This window comes from Talpa occidentalis, unplaced genomic scaffold (assembly GCF_014898055.3).
Source record: "Talpa occidentalis isolate TD23 unplaced genomic scaffold, MPIMG_talOcc4v2.1 talOcc4.7, whole genome shotgun sequence".
NCBI classification, from domain to species: Eukaryota; Metazoa; Chordata; class Mammalia; order Eulipotyphla; family Talpidae; genus Talpa; species Talpa occidentalis.
Genome location: NW_023605083.1, coordinates 128,190,952 through 128,207,894, shown reverse-complemented (window position 1 = coordinate 128,207,894; position 16,943 = coordinate 128,190,952). Strand labels below are relative to the sequence as shown.

The 16,943-nt window shown below is 34.3% G+C and overlaps 1 protein-coding gene across 1 annotated transcript in view; it reads left to right on the top strand.

The window, feature by feature from the left end:
• Nucleotides 1-15,534, top strand: part of ABCA5 (ATP binding cassette subfamily A member 5) — a 59,603-nt gene extending 44,069 nt beyond the window's left edge. The window contains exons 27-39 of the mRNA XM_037495212.2: nucleotides 1,476-1,550; nucleotides 2,064-2,155; nucleotides 4,710-4,836; nucleotides 5,144-5,261; nucleotides 5,358-5,449; nucleotides 6,278-6,453; nucleotides 6,846-6,921; nucleotides 7,048-7,142; nucleotides 8,409-8,528; nucleotides 9,610-9,759; nucleotides 10,150-10,229; nucleotides 11,303-11,358; nucleotides 11,864-15,534. Of these exons, the coding sequence (XP_037351109.1) occupies nucleotides 1,476-1,550; nucleotides 2,064-2,155; nucleotides 4,710-4,836; nucleotides 5,144-5,261; nucleotides 5,358-5,449; nucleotides 6,278-6,453; nucleotides 6,846-6,921; nucleotides 7,048-7,142; nucleotides 8,409-8,528; nucleotides 9,610-9,759; nucleotides 10,150-10,229; nucleotides 11,303-11,358; nucleotides 11,864-11,971 (1,365 nt within the window). The 3' untranslated portion in view covers nucleotides 11,972-15,534. The remainder of the gene's footprint in view (nucleotides 1-1,475; nucleotides 1,551-2,063; nucleotides 2,156-4,709; nucleotides 4,837-5,143; nucleotides 5,262-5,357; nucleotides 5,450-6,277; nucleotides 6,454-6,845; nucleotides 6,922-7,047; nucleotides 7,143-8,408; nucleotides 8,529-9,609; nucleotides 9,760-10,149; nucleotides 10,230-11,302; nucleotides 11,359-11,863) is intronic.
• Nucleotides 15,535-16,943: the final 1,409 nt, after the last annotated feature.

Below are 16,943 nucleotides of genomic sequence, written 5' to 3'. Positions count from 1 at the left end.
GAGTTTTCAAAGATTATGTATTGTACTATGAAGAGATGATAAGAAATAAAGTATAAGAGATTTTTTTCCCAAGAAAAGATAAAGCCATATAGTTTTATTAAATCTGGATAATTGAAAAAAATCCTGTTTAATAAGGAAAAAAAAAGTGATGAATTATTGATTTAGGATGATGGCTAATTAATTCTGTTCACTCACCTCCTTACCTCTACCACTTTCTTGCTTCAGTTTAATATGCTAAATGTTTTCTCACCTGATAGAAATACCTGGGGATGGAGAGTATAATTGTTCACTTATTTCTAGAGAAAACATGCTTGCTGAACAAGATGCTTTTCTTTCATTTTAATCCAATTATTACTATACATTGCAGCTAAAAACAAATTACTCCCAACACTTTTAATACCAAAAGTGTAGGCTTTGTTCCCTCATGTAAAGCAACTCTAACACTACTTGGAATTAACACAATCCAATAAGACTGTCCCCCACTTAAGGTGATATTGCAAGGAGAGGGCCCCAGGGTAGCTACATTCCTGTCTGACTTGGCTACAAATCCAAGGTTCCCAGTATTTCTTAGGTTCAATAATTTTTTCTGTTAATAAACAAAGTCCATAAATTTAGGTATCTCATTGGCTTTATTCAATGATTCATGAATTGGGCATAATCCCATCTAGATACTCAAGGTATTGTACAAAATGGAGGGTATTTATAGACAGAAAGACTGTGAGACAAGGTGGTTAGCAAAAGAAAAGATTTATTTCAGGCAGAGCCACCTTCCCTCAGAGAAAGGCAGGGGGCGGCAGGGAGTAGAGACAGGATGTTCCTGCTCATGTAGATGCCTCACCTGGTTCTAGTTAGGGTTGACTGGTGAAGGGTTACACTTTTTGAGAGAGGCTGAAACCACTGCAGCAATAGCTATAAATCTGGCCCTGACATGAAAGACTCCATCTTGGGCCTGTTTTTGTTTTTTTTTTTAATAGTAGTTGTAGTGTATTACAAAACTCAGTGAAACACTGTATTTGTTATTGTTAGTTCATTATAAGAGCTAACGTACATAGGACAAAATCCAGAAGGGTCCCAAGTGAAGAACTCCTGCCCCTGTGGAATTTTGAATGTGCTCCTCTCCAGTGTGTTGATGGATTCACCAATTTGGAAGCTTTCTGAATCCCGCATTTAGGGTTTTTATGGAGGTTCCATTAATTGGACCGGATGAGTCAGTCTTCAAACCTCTCTCACCTCCCTAATGAACCCTAATGGAGTTTAGAAAGTTCTAAACCCTAAATCCCATCCTCTAAGAATCACTACTTTAACATACATTAATGGTTGAAAGGGGCTTCCTTCTTTTAAGTACTGGAAGATGCTCCCATCACCCCTATCATTCAAGGACATTCCAAGGGTTTTCGAAGGTTTGTCAGAAACTTTGTCAGGATCTTGGATCAGAGACCAAATATCATATCACGATATCATTTTTTTTGTCATAGATTTCTTGGAAAAATATTCAAAGAAATGGAGTCATCTATAATCCATGGGACAGGCTGTTGGTGGCGGTTATAGCGGTAAGAAGCAATAGCAATGTTTGTGTGTTAGCATGTTACCTTAGGCATAGGTTTGGTTGTATGATTTTAGCTCTCTTTTTAGTTTTTATTCTGTTTCAAAAAAAAAAAGGCGCATCAAGTATGATAGTTAATGCAAGCTAATGAGCATTTTGGGTGTAATACCTTTTCATTTATTGAATATGTCTATTTTAATATACTGTTGTCTTTTCATATTATTAATTAAGATTATTATAAGTCTGAGTTCCCTAGATGCAAAAGCAAAGATTTTCTTGCAGTTGTTTTTAATGAAACTGTTGACTGGTGAACTTTACAGCGGTAGAATGATACGTGAAGGGTTATTTTTCTAAAAATCTACCTTGGCTTCTATTAAAATTTATTAACTCATATGACTTAGAGAAAAAAATGTGATTAATTTTTCTGATAATGTCAAGGAATCTGATGTATGTGTTCTTTGTTCTGTTGGTATATGGAAAAAAGATTTAAGTAATAAACTGTTACATGTTCTTCTTTTAGCCGTACCTGCAGTGTGTCCTATGGATTTTCCTCTTACAGTACTATGAAAAAAAGCATGGAGGCAGGTCAATAAGAAAGGATCCCTTTTTCAGGTTAGTAAAATATTTGTCAAATTTAATGTTTTCTGGTATGTTTAGAGTGGTGCAACCATTCTATAGTCTATATTCAGTATATTCTAATTTTAGATCACTTCCATCAAATCCAAAAAAAAAATTGTAGCCATTAGTAATTATTTCTCCATCCTCCTTCTATGCCTTCTCACCCTAAATACTACAAATCTACATTGTCTACAGATTTGCCAATTTCAAGCATTCCTATAAATGAAATTATGTAATATGTAGTCTTTTTTTTTTAAAGATTTATTTATTTATGCATACAAGAGTTGGGATACAGGCCAGAGGTGTGGGGGGTGAGAGGATTCACCAGAGACAGAGCGGGGAACAGAACAGGCAGACTGACTGGAATACACTGCTGAGGGGAGCAGCAGGCGAGTCAGGAGAGGTCTGCTGCGCCATGTGGGTTGCTCCCTGGCTGGCCTGGGATCAAACTCGTGCTGCAGAGGCTGCAGCCAGCTTCATAGGTTGTGTCTTAACCCCTTGCACCACCGGGGAGGCCCTGTGGTCTTTTTTGTTGTTGTTTGGCTTCTTTTCCTTAGCACAGTGTTTTAAAGGCTCATCCACATGGGGAAGGAAAAAATCATTTTCTCTTGACCCTTCTACATTCATGGTTGAGATACCTTATAATAAAAGATAAACAGGAGAAAACAGTCAGAAGTGTATACATCCTACGTATTTAGGAGATAACCGGGATAAACTGAGTAACTTCCTTAAATGGCCCAAGCTATTACCTATCTTCAATTAACGATAAAATAAAAATATTGGGGCTGGGGTCCAGCCAGTTATGGTATATTACTAGAAAAAGCACATTAACCAAGGGTATGGTAGTTATGTAGAATTAAGTTTTTGCTTGTTCCATTGATCAGAGTTTAAGAGATTCAGAGTCTTTTTGCTCTTTCTAATACAGAGAGGGAGACACCCTTAAAAATGGAGATATGTTTCTTATAATAGGGTGATTTCTAATTTTTTAAAGACTTTTCCTGTGTCTGTTATTTTTTTTAAATAACCAGCTCAAAATATGTGAAAGAGGCATATTTTAGCATGGTACAATCTGCTCCTCCTTCTGGCATGTAAGAGTACATCATTTCTTTTTTTTTTTTTTTTTTTGCTGAATATTATTACATTGTATGGATATACCACACATGGTGGACTTCGTTCTCCTTATACTTCCTTTGTTTTCTGTAACATCAATTCCTACTTTCCTTTTTACCTCTCGTATTTTATTTACTACTTTGTTCATAAATCAGTTATGTTTTTAGAAATGTGCTCATTTGCTCACATCACTGGTTTAGTGATATGGAATGTATTCTCCCGTAGCTTTTGGATAGGTAAGTACTACTGAAAGAAAAACACTAGCCATATAATACTCCTCTGTGACCTCACAGCTACTGTAGTGGCAGAACAGCACTCTGGGAGCATAAAGACCTTGTCTCCATGCCTTGTGGCAGTAGTAGTTGATTTTTCTTTTCTTTAGGCTAGAGTAGTTCTTTGAGCTCACATTTTTTTTCCTCCACCATTTAGAGTTGAGCAACCAACTTAGATCCTTTACCTCTCTCTTAACCTCAAAATCCGTACTTTATTAGTATCTTCTAGTTTTTATATAAATACTTTGTTTTTATCAAATCCTCCAGTACATAAATTCATTCTCTCTTTACCACCCAAAGGTCTCTTGAATGCCTTCCATTTTCCTGTAAATGGCAATACTTCATCTTTCCTAATGGCTGAATAATATTTTATTAGAGAGATATACCCTATCTTCTTAATCTGATCCTCTGTCCATAGCACTTGTTAAGTCTCTTACTGTTAGTTCAGACCTTCCCTTGGAAGTTCTTTTCCTTTGCTGTTCTTGGGATGTCCCGATAGGTTCTGACTTCAGCCCTCTAAATCTCCTCTGCCTGGGCAATCCCATTTGTACACATGCTGTAAATTCTTTGAAGGAAGGGTCCATTCTCCCCCCACCCCCCACATCTATTTTTGTGTGAAATAGTGCCTGACACATACTGGTCATAAATAATATTGTTGAATAAATGAAAGAAGTAGATAATATTATGCCAATGGTAGCAGTGAGTGAAAAATAGCTCTTTAATTCCCTCTTTCAAAGATGACCAAAGACTACACACACACACACACACACACACACACACTTCAGTCTTTTCTCTATGTAGTACTTGAATTTTTTACTATTTAAGGTTAGAAAATCTGGGCTTCCCTGGTGGCACAGGCGGTTGAGCGTAGTGCTGTGAAGCTGTCCTCAGCCTCTGCAGTGCGGGTTCGATCCCGGCCGGCTGCAGAGATACCTACAAGGTGCAGCAGACCTCTCCTGTCCTGCCCGCTGCTCCCCTCAGCAATGTATTTTAGTCAGTCTGCCTGATCTGTTCCCCACTCTGTCTCTGGTGAATCCTCTCACCCTGCCACACATCTGGCCTGTACCCTGGTTCTTCTATGCATGAATAAATAAATCTTAAAAAGATAAAGCTCATTTCTTTAAAAAAAAATAAAGTTAGAAAATCTACTGTGTTTTTATTTGTAGGATCTTTTCAGCAAAGCCCAAAATTAGGAAGTTTCCAGAACCACCAGTCACTGAGGACGAAGATGAAGATGTCAAAGCTGAAAGACTGAAGGTCAAAGAGCTGATGAGCTGCCAGTATTGTGAGGAGGTGATGTCGTTTGCATTGCTAATTCATACTAGATGAGCAGTGACCAGTTCCCCACTCATGAGAGTTAATCTGGAAAAATAGTTTTCTTTCCATACGAGTCAATCTGAAAACAAGTTTGTCTTTGATAAGATATTTTGGTCCACTTTAGAATAAGCCATTGTTTCAGGCATAAATGGATATTTATTTATACAGTACCCCTTATCAGTAAATTAATTCTTGTGTTGCGGACACAAGCTATATGCAGTCTGCCATTTCATGCTGGTTTCTAATTTATAAATATCTTTTTCAATCCTGTTTCCCTTATTAGAAACCAGCCATTATGGTCAGCAATTTGCATAAGGAATATGATGACAAGAAAGATTTTCTTCTTACAAGAAAAGTAAAGAAAGTGGCAACTAAATACGTCTCTTTCTGTGTGAAAAAAGGCTGGTGTTTAATTCTTTCTTTTTTTAATTTCCAAAAGACTAATTTCCATTCTTAGTATGGTTTGTGTGTGATGATTTTTCTTTCAATTCCTTTAGGAGAGATCTTGGGACTTTTGGGTCCAAATGGTGCAGGCAAAAGCACAATTATTAACCTTCTGGTTGGTGATATTGAACCAACTTCAGGCCAGGTATGATGAACAAGGATGTGGGATATGTTCACTATGATTTACATTTTTTATTAAAATAAGTTTGTTGAGGCATGTTAGGAATTTAGTGCTTTGGTTTTATGTGTTTTTATTGTTAAGTTTTAGGATAACTTGATCAAATTTTGATCTTTTTGGTTATCTGTGAAGATGATGTACTTAGTAAAAATTTCATATAGACACACGCATAGACAGTATTTTTGTTTTTATAATTATTACATTTATGGATATTTTCAACCAACATAATGGAAGGCAATTGTCTGAACTACCAGAGATAAAAAAACTAATCTTGACCCTGCCATTAAATTGTCTTTGATTCTAAGCATATCACTCACCAGTTTGTAGGAACTTCCCAAAACTGCTCTGATCCTGTCTCCTGCGCCTTTCTCCCTTGTTCACTTCACACCAACCACCCGGGCTCCTTGCTTTCTCGGGAAATGTCAGGCACACTCTTTTCTCTGGGTTTTTGCCTTAGCTATTTCTTGTGTTGGCTCTTTCTTACCCTATAGAAATCCAAATGGCCAAATTTGCTTACCTCCCTACCTGCAATATTAACTAACAGTGAGGACTTCTGATGATCCTAGTTAAAACTGAGACTAACCTTCCCATGTACCCTGCATTCCTAATCACCGTTTTTGCTTATGTCACTGAACTCTGATGTAGCTGTGTATGGCCTTTCCTTTCATTATCAAAAGGACTAAAATTATGACCCAATATTATCCCAGCTCTAGTAATGAGTTTGAATTAATCCACTTCCCTCACAGTGTAAATTAAGCAAAAATAATTACTGAAAATTAGTTTGTATTTCTGTAGGTATTTCTAGGAGATTATTCTTCAAACTCAACGGATGGTGATGATTCCAATAAGTGTATGGGATACTGTCCTCAGATAAATCCATTGTGGCCAGACATTACATTGCAGGAACATTTTGAAATTTATGGAGCTGTGAAAGGAATGAGTGCAAGTGACATGAAAGAAGTCATAAATAGGTAAACTTTAGAACCCTTTGTTCACCTAGAAAAAAGGTTTACATTTCACATTTTCAAAATTTGTAACAGGCATTTCCATGGATCATAATTTTCATAGAAAATGATTGTTGCTTTTTTATATGCTTTTTACCAAATCATGGTAACTATAAATATAAAAAAGGCAATTTTTCTATTTCTAATTAAAGAATGAATGTACCTAGCAATGCCATCAAACGAATTTAGGTTTAAAGTGAAGCTTTTCATCAGTATATTAATTTATTTAAAATGATCCAAATTGGAGATCTAATTATAGTAAGCTTCAACTGAGTGCTCTTTAAAAAAAAATTTATGTTCACACAGATGTATTTCTATGCATCATGGTATACTCATCTTTATTGTTTGTTATTTTGCAGAATAACAAATGCACTTGATTTAAAAGAACATCTTCAGAAAACTATAAAGAAACTACCTGCAGGAATCAAGCGAAAGGTGCTTTTCTTAAATGACAAATATATGAATGCTTTATTGACAGTTTAGTTCCTCATACTGTCTCCGTAGAGTTCCTCATAGAGAGTCCTTTGTAGTTACCCTGCCTCCTGTTTTCTTTCCTTCTAGTTGTGTTTTGCTCTGAGTATGCTGGGGAATCCTCAGGTTACTCTGCTAGATGAACCCTCTACAGGTATGGATCCTAAAGCGAAACAGCATATGTGGTGAGTATGACATGACTCTTTTTATACTGTATCATACTTTAAATAAAAGAATGTTTTATTATGACTAGTGATTTTACATTAGTTATATATACATGTGTATTTAAAACCCTACACAAATAATAAAATAGTAATTAAAAGTTAATTATTTTAATTTCTAGACTTTCCCTTAAACTTTTTAAAACTTTATATTTTTCTCAAGGTATTAATGAAATTTAATGTATTTCAGAACAAAAATGAATATATAGATAATTATTAAAAGTGAGTAATGGGGCCTCCCCGCTGGCGCAGCAGTTGAGTGCTGGGTTGCAAAGCTGCCCACAGCCTCTGCAGCGCCGGTTCGATCCCCAGCCACTGGGTGAGGGTTCCACGTGGCATGCAGACCTCTCCTGCCACCCGCTGCTCCCCTCAGCAGTGTATTTTGTCAGTCTGCCTGTTCTACTCCCCACTCTCGCTCTGGTGAATTCTCTCACCCTCCTGCGCTTTCTGATTGTACCCAGTGCTTGTATAAATAAATAAATAAATCTTTAAAAAAAAACAAAACTGAGTAATGCTGGCTAAATTGGCTTTAAAAGCTGTTTTCTGGTGATTTAACATATAAATTCCTTTTCTCATAATAGTATCTAGTATTATCTTGAATTTATGTTAGAATTCTTTCTGGGAATTCATAGTGCCAGCTAGTATGGATTTGCATGTCCATTAAATGTTTTATTTTTTATTTTTTAAAATTATTTATGCATACAAGAACTGGGGTACAGGCCAGAGGTGTGGGGAATGAAAGGATTCACCAGAGACAGAGTGGGGAACAGAACAGGCAGACTGACTGAAATACACCGCTGAGGGGAGCAGTGGGTGAGTCAGGAGAGGTCTGCTGTGCCATGTGGGTAGCTCCCTGGTTGAGGATCAAACTCATGCTCCAGTGACTGCAGAGGCACCAGGGAGGCCCTATTAAATGTTTTAGATGCATGTTAAGTTTTCCCTATGTTTCTATGGCTACTTTTATTTTGACATGAAAAGGCTTCAGTTTTATAATTCAGTTTTGCCCATAGAATCATTTAGAATAATAGAATTCCTGTCCATTTGACAAGCTTTCAAAAATAAAGGAAAAAGTTAGAATGGAAAAAATCATATTTGAGCAGCCTATAACTAGAGCAATTGATATTTGATAAATTTCAATCTAATTAACTAAAAGTTGAATTTTTTTAAACCCGGTTTTATCATTAAAACTCAGATGCTTTCCTCTCTTTTTATTTCATTTATATTTTTCAGGCGAGCAATTCGAACTGCATTTAAAAACAAAAAGCGGGCTGCTGTGCTTACCACTCACTACATGGAGGAGGCAGAGGCTGTCTGTGACCGCGTGGCTGTCATGGTGTCTGGGCAGTTGAGGTGCGGCTGTCTGAACCACAATGCCCCTGGTGGGAAGGAGGGCATTTAGTCTGAATGGCATCATTTCAAAAACTGATCAAATTAATTTAAATGTTTAAGAAAATATTTCCTCCTTTGAGTTTTGAATCAGTTTTTTATCAAATTACCTGGAAATACGTTATTTTTTTTTTAAAATGGCTAGCTACTTTGCATTTAGAATTAATTATTTAACAACTTGAAATGTTATTTTGGGGCATGTTATTTGTTATTTTTAAATATTGTTAGCCATTATATTGGATTATAATCCAAAATATAAAATAAATATATGTGAATTCATACTTATTTAAATAAATGATTCATTGAATAAATGTGAGAAAAGAGACAAATTTTCCTTATAGGAAGATTCTAAACAATGTAGGTAGATACTACCCCCTCTAGGAGGGAAAGCTTAATCCACCTCCCAAGGATTGTTTGGATTTAGCAAGTCTCTTCCAATGTATGGGAAGGGGAACATAGTATCTTTAACCTTAACAAAACAATGTCATGTGCCCCCTGAAATATGTGTTAAATCAAGGTACTTTATCTCTGTGGTGTTTTCTCCAAAATCTTATAACCCCACTCTGAAAAATGAGAAAACATCAGAATCCTCTAAATTGAGGAACATTCTACCTCAATGCCTGACCAGTTCTCAGAATAGTCAAAGTTGTGAAAAAGAAAGAGTAAGAAGCTCACAGGTACACTAAGGAGAGACCAGGGATATATGGTAACTGCAGTGTGGTGTCCTGAATAGATCCTGGGACAGAAAAAAAGACACTAGCAGAACAACTGGTAAAATTCCAAGAAAGTTAGTAGTAAGATACCAGTATTGATTTTTTAATTTGGACAAATATGCCATGGTGATAATAAGATGAAATGATACTACTATTGTTTGAAACCGAAACTGGGCAGAGGTTTCTGGAGATGCTCTGTATTACATTTGTAACTTTTCTGTAAATTTGGAAGTGTTCCAACAAACATTTAAATCATTTCTTTAAGTGAGAAATCATTCTTTGACACTGTTAAGTAATTTTATATGTGAACTCTCTTTAAAAAATGACTGTAGATGCATCGGGACAGTCCAACATTTGAAGAGTAAATTTGGAAAAGGCTATTTTTTGGAAATTAAATTAAAGGACTGGATAGAAAACCTAGAAATAGACCGCCTTCACAGAGAAATTCAGTATATTTTCCCAAATGCAAGCCGTCAAGAAAGGTAAAGATTTTTAAAATTTAGATTTCTTTGTAGAGCCATAATCATAAAAAACTGGTTATTATATTAAGGATTAGGAAAAAACTCGGTGTAATCAATAAGATAGACTGATGACTGAAGTTTTTATTTTTAATCTTAAATTCAGTTTTGTATCTAAGGGCTAGATATTTTGATATTGGATAGTATTTAAAATGTCTTAAATTCTTATTTGTCATGAGAGAGCTATTTTATTTTACATCAAAATATTTCAAGCTTTGAAATAAAGAATTTTTATCTAAATCTCAAGATAAATTATTAGAATTTAATTTTGAACTTGAAAATTTTTGGACTTTATGTTTAGAAAACAGGAGTAATTATTTTTTAAAATGTGCAATGTTTTGTTTTTGTTTTCAGTTTTTCTTCTATTTTGGCTTACAAAATTCCTAAGGAAGATGTTCAGTCCCTTTCACAATCTTTTTCTAAGCTGGAAGAAGGTAAATCATGTTTGAAAAACATTGTAAGGTGACTTTCAAATTAAAAAAGAATTTCATTTAAAAGTTGGGACTCAGTGTATTGTAATAAATGATGGCAATAAGAAGATAACCTATAATTCATCTAAGATACAGGTTCTGTAGGTAAACAGTGTTATAGTTTAAACCTTCTGTCTTTAGTAGATGTCACTATAGTTTTCACATTGCATCTCTGAGAAAGTTCAACTTAGCCATAATTACTCAGTTCTGAAGTGGAGATTGAGTTTTGTGAATCCTTGCTTTGTATTGGGCTATAGAGGTAGCAATCACAGCCACACTCCAGAGGCAGCAGGAGAGAGGTGAGGAAATCATAGAGCAGGAGGAGAGACATTTCTAAAATCTTCAGAAAAGCTTATTTCATGATGGCATTTTTAGAGTAAAAAGTAGAATAAAGATATACTTGTGCAGTAGAAAGAGGCAGGCTTCTGGCTGGAGGAAGTATTATCTCCATGTATATTATGGCATTTGTAAACTAAGAAACAATCTATATTTCCTGGTAACTTTCTGATGATTAAAGAGAACATCTGAATTACTTCAGGAGATTTAAAGGAATAGAGAGCCATAAATTTGGTATTAGAAAAGATTGTAAAAGAATCTGAAATAAATATAAGAAAGCATGTAGACTTATGAACAACATTTAAATGTAGTTCCAGAAGAATAGGCTGTATTAGAATTGAGGAGTGGAAAATAGAGATAAGAATGAGTGTGAAATACAAAAGAACGTGAAATTTGAAAAAAAAACACTAAGTAACGAGGAAGACAATTGATGAGGAAGGAAGAGGAGATGCTCAGAAAGGCTGAAAAAAGGCAATGAAAAAAAAAAGAAAAAAGGCAATGATATTAAATAGATAGTAGTAAGCGCTATAGAGGAATTATAGGGTGGGTAAAGAGAGCGGAAAATAACCTATTTTTGCACCTTCAAATTTAAACAAGTTGGTTACAGAGATTAAAAAAAGGTTATTTGCCATTTCGTTGTTATTGTCACTTTATTGTTTAAAAATATTGATAAGTAAAATACTGTTTTTATATTCTAATAGCTAAACATACTTTTGCCATTGAAGAATATAGCTTTTCTCAAGCAACACTGGAACAGGTACTATGAATTGATTTTTTAAAAAAATTCTTCTGTGGAAGAAAATGTTTGCTATGTGATTATTTGTTTACTTGGAAAGGGAGGGAATTTATGAACCAAACACAAATTGTTACAGAATATCCCTAAGTTTTATATAATTTTTTAAAACTAGATTTCCCACCTGCTTAATTCAAATAACTCGGTTATTTTCAGTTTAATAACAAAAATGGGCCATGACAGATGGTATTTTATATTAACATACCTGAAGTTACATGGCCTGTTACTTTTATGAGCACTATTTAAATATATTAATCCAAAACAGTCTGTGAATTCTCATATATAACATTAATGTTTGTATATGGTAATGGAGATTATTCTGCTTATTACTGATAGCAGTAAATTAATAGCAGTGAATGTTTTGATACTTGGAAGGTTAATGGAATTAGATATAGCCTTGTACTGATATTCTGATTGAGTCAAAAATTATTTGGGTGATTGCGCTAACTATTTATTTATTTTCATTTAGGTTTTTGTAGAACTCACAAAAGAACAAGAGGAAGAAGACAATAGTTGTGGAACTTTAAACAGCACACTTTGGTGGGGAAGAACACAGGGAGACAGAGTGGTATTTTGAATTTATATTGTTCAGTTTGCTTACCGTATTGACTTTTTTCCACTTTATTTTAACATTGGTTTAAAAGGTTTATTATTTGAGTGGTGACTGGAGAAACCATGAAAGCTCTTGGGATTTTCCTAAGTTCCCTTAATTGAAATGCTGTGGTTTTGTGTTTTGCTTTTCTTTAAATAAAACTTATGTATAATTAATTGGAACATCATGTTGTATCTGAAGTATATTGAACTAATCTGTATGTAAAGTTGAATATTTACTCTTTCACCTTTCTGAAACAATACTCCTGAATTTATGGCTTAAGGAAGTAATAGTAGAATTATTTTGAGCAGTTATCTTTATTTTTACATTGACACCATCTTGTTACATACTGTCCCAATCTAAATAAAAGTACCGAATACATAAAGAACAGATAGAAAAGAAACATAAACTAAAAATTTCTTGTTTCTCATTCTTAATTTCTGAAAGAAACTTTGAGTGCGAGTTGGCTTTCTAAAAAGCTGAAGCATAAACTCTCAGCGCAGATAGAGGTTTGTAGAAAGTGACGTCCAATAGGAGATGTTCATCAGTTCAGTAAGTGTAATAGGACCTTGTTCTGTTAAATGGGTGACTTAGGTATTTGGAGTTATATTTCTTTTGCCTGTAGTAGATTTGGCAGTGTTTTAATTATTATAATTAAAGAAAGATTGTGGCTGGAATCTCTATGTAGTAGTCTGATTCTTTGTAGCTAGAATGATAGGATCTTCCTTTCTTATCCACCCTTTGTGGAAGATATAAATTTTTTGCCCTCTTCGTTCTGAAGGGCACATTTTGTTTTACTCTAGAATAAAATAATTTTTTGGTTATCACTTTTATTGGTAAAGTTTATTTGATTATCTCTCTCCTCTACAAAGTTTTGAGTAGATGAGTGTGTAGATTTATTTAGTAACTCACCTCAAACTCACTTTGGAATGTGGTGGGATATAAATGAAGTTTGAGGGAGTAAATTAAGGATCAACAGAAAACTATACAGAATGCTCTTTAATAAGAAACCAGAATTTCACTCTGTGAGAGAGTCGAAGTAAGACTATGGTTAAGGAAATCTTAGAACTCTTAAAAATACTTCTGTAGAACCCAGGTATGGACTATAGACATAATATAGTATAAATAATACTAGTTGACATTATATTTCAACAAGCTAAGTCAAAATATTGACTCTTCAAAAACAAGTAAATTGAAAGTGTGATTATTGCATTACCAAGAGTCTTACAGAACAACAGAAGGATTTGGTACTGAGTTAATTTAATGACCTTTTAATTATGAAGTTATTATTTACATAGCTAATACTTAGTGAGCTCCTAGCTCTACTGTGTAAAAAGACATCTGTAATTTTAGGTTCTAGCAGTTGGTTTAAAATAGTGTTCCTTTCTCAGTCTCAGGACAAGGTGTATGATGTCATTTCCTTCCCTTGCTTTGGCTACTGCCATAGACATTGCTAAAAGATACCTGCTTTACCAGCTGTTTGAGAGGTCTTCTAACTAATCTAAATGAGCTGTCATACAATCTCTGCTTGGATTTTATAACCACAGCTAAATTATTCTTGTAAGATTTCATTTTAATCTTGAATTATCAGGTCACAGCCTCATATTGCAAAACTTTGAGATTCTTCCCTTGAGAACCTCACTTTTACATCTTTAAGAAAAGTTACAACTTTTACTAAACTTTAGTAGAGCATGAGAAATACCATTCAAGATGCATTTGAAAGAAAATCTTTACCTTTACAGATAAATTAATAAAGGGCACACCGCATTTTCTAAGCAAATCATTACTAAATGGTGCCATAAGTTTAGACATCTCTTAGTATCCAATACTCAAATAGATACCTTGGGCTTCTCTTTTGGGTTGTGTTTTTGAAGCTCTCTATTACCTTAAACACTTGACCTCAGCGTAAGAAACCTAAGTATCTGTAGTTTACTAGGGCAGGCACTGGAAAGGTAGATTTTTAGAACTCCACCAGACCAAGGAAGATTTGTGTTACTTTAGACTAGAGTGTGACTGACATAGAACGTAATCTGCCATTGGGTCTCCTTCACTTTAGATCTGTGAATGTGTGATCAATGCAAAGTAAATTTTCTTTTTCTTTAAAGCTGAGATTATACTGACTAGTCAAAATACTTTTAATCTATGTTGGTCATTCAGTTACTTTGCAATTATTGTGCTCTTAGGACAATAAGGAAAGTTTCGTTAATTTTTTTAGTTCTTACATACTGAGACTGAATATGTTATAATTTATTTGTAGGAATGTTCTGTTTCCTTATTCACAGTAATAAAAAAAATTTCCTATTCAGAAGTATAATTTAACTAAACACTTAGGAAAGCAGTGGAAAGTGAGGTGGGAAGAAAAGGAGACAGGAAGTCAAATGTGAAGTTTATTTACAGTATATAGTTCATGGTTTTAAATACATATTACCTTATTTCAAAATGTCTTAAATTACACATGTCAAAACTTTCTATAGCATTACAAATAAATGTAAGGCAAAAGTTGAAAAAACAACTTACATTTTTCATTCACATTCAAATGTTAAAAGACCAGACTTTACCGAGTGACTGTGGTTCCTGACTAATAAAGCAAACCTGTCTGCAGTGATTAGGAGCCAAGCAAAAACAAAAAATGAAAAACTTTATGATGAGTGGACTTTACATTTCACTTTGTGGGCTCTTAACATTTTTTTCCAGAGCTCAGTAAAAGATTATAGGTTTTCATTAAAAACATTATTTTCTTTTAAACAGATACAGATAATGATTTTAACCATTTAACTTTTTATAGTAAGTTAATTCAACAGTTAATGGCTGTTTCAAGCAGTGGATTCTTTGGATAGAAAGATTATCAGTTTCGCATCTTACTGTATTAGGAGGCATGTAGATACTTAAATAACTATAATATAATATAACAAATGCTTTGCTAATGGTCCTAACAAAAAAATATTGGAGCACAATTCTATTTAGGTGAAATGTTGTTACTGGTTTGTGATGGGCACATTTCATTCTGATTGTACTCTGAATTTGTCATACTTACTTTCATGTAGCACATAAATAGGCATTAATTTTTGAAAAATAGAAATGCTTATCCTTAATGTATTTTTAATAATACTAACATTGAGTTTTCATTTTCTTTCCTAAAATAACATATTACATACAATGAAAGAATTTATTCTCAGGTGAATAATTTTTATATCAGCTATTCTTATAAGGTAAAAGTTTACTTATTTTTTATTTCTAACATGTTACCTATAAGTAAATATCAATGATATCCTTTAAGAAAAATAAATATGACTATATTATTAGTAATATGCTTTAACAATTGAAAATTGACGACAACCCTTCATTTTGTATATTGAAATGGATTCTTTGTTATTTAATACAGATAAATGAATAATGAGTGACTCATTAAAAATGAAAAAATCCTGGCACTAAAATTGTAATTATTTCAAGTATCTGAGGGGAGTTTTCAAGTGAAGAAGGAACATTGACAATGTTTTAATTCACCTTCATATTTTAAATTTAAATTTGGCATTCTTATAGATTTTTTAATCTCTACCTTGTGAAAATATTCTTTCACTTACATTTTATTGCATTAACAGATTAAAAGTTTAACACTATGTTTATCAGTTTCCTTAGAATTTTTTTGAGTAAATTTGATACTCTTAAACACTTAGGCAAGATTTTAAATGCACTTATTTTTAAAATTGTTTTATTGAAATCACGTTGGTTTAAAACATTACATAGGTTTTAGGTGTATGACATTATAATTAGATGTATGTCTGTCTCACATCATGATCACCTCCAGAAGGGTAACTTCCACCCCCTACCATATAGTTGATTCCCTTTACCCAGTTTACTCACCTTCCTTTCCCTTTCTCCCCTGGCAAACACCCTTTTGTTCTTTAGAGTTTGGTTTGGTTTGGTTTGTTCCTCTTGTTTCTTTCTTTCTACATATGAATGCAATCATGTTGCATTTGTCTTTAATATTATTTCACTTAGCTTCATACCCTCTAGGGCCATCCATGTTGTTGCAAATAACAAACTCTCACTTTTTTTTTTAATAGCTGAGTAGTATTCCCTTGTGTAATGGTACATGTCTTCTTCATTCACACATCTGTTGATGGGCAGTTAGGTTATTTCCCTGTCTGGGCTATTGCAAATAATGTTTTAGTGAATATTTATCTCCTTGATTAGTGTTTTTATATTTTTGGGGTAAATACCCAGAATGGGATAACTGGATCATATGGATTTCTAGCCTTAGTTTTTTGAGAGCTCTCCTTACTGTTTCCCATAATGGTTGTACCAGTTTACGTTCCCACTAACAAGACTTGAGAGTTCCTTTTCCTCCCTATCCTCCTCAGCTGTGAGCTGATGGCAGGCAAAACCACGCAGTAGTGAGCTCACAGATAACAACATCCTCTTCAAAGGGCTCTATGACCATCAACTTAAGTAACTATGCTTAAAGAGTAATGCCCAGACATTTCAAGGTCTATTGGATTCAGAAACGAAAAGCATTCTTGACTCTTTTATCAGAGTGGGGGCATTTGAGGGTCAGGGAGTAATTAAAATTCTGGCCTCGGTCCATTTCATAGTGAGTCTGCCTACTTCTCTGTGGACCCATCTGGTCTGCACAGTTCTAATTCCTGCATCTATAATTGGAATAGACCTGCATGGGGGTTGGCATGACCCCCACATTGTTTTGTTGGTCTCAGCGATAAGAACTAGGGTTGCTGTAAAAAGTACCACAAAGTAGATAGCTAAAAATAGCAGAAATGTATTCTCTCCCATTTTTGGAGGTCAGAATCAAAGTCAGTAGATTGGTAGGATTGATTCTTTCTTGAGGCTCAGGGAGAGAATTAGTTCCAGGCCTCTTTCTTAGCCTCTGGTAACTGCTGCAAATCCTTGGAGTTCCTTATGTAGCTGTTTAACTCAGCTCTCGTCATATGGCCACCTTTCT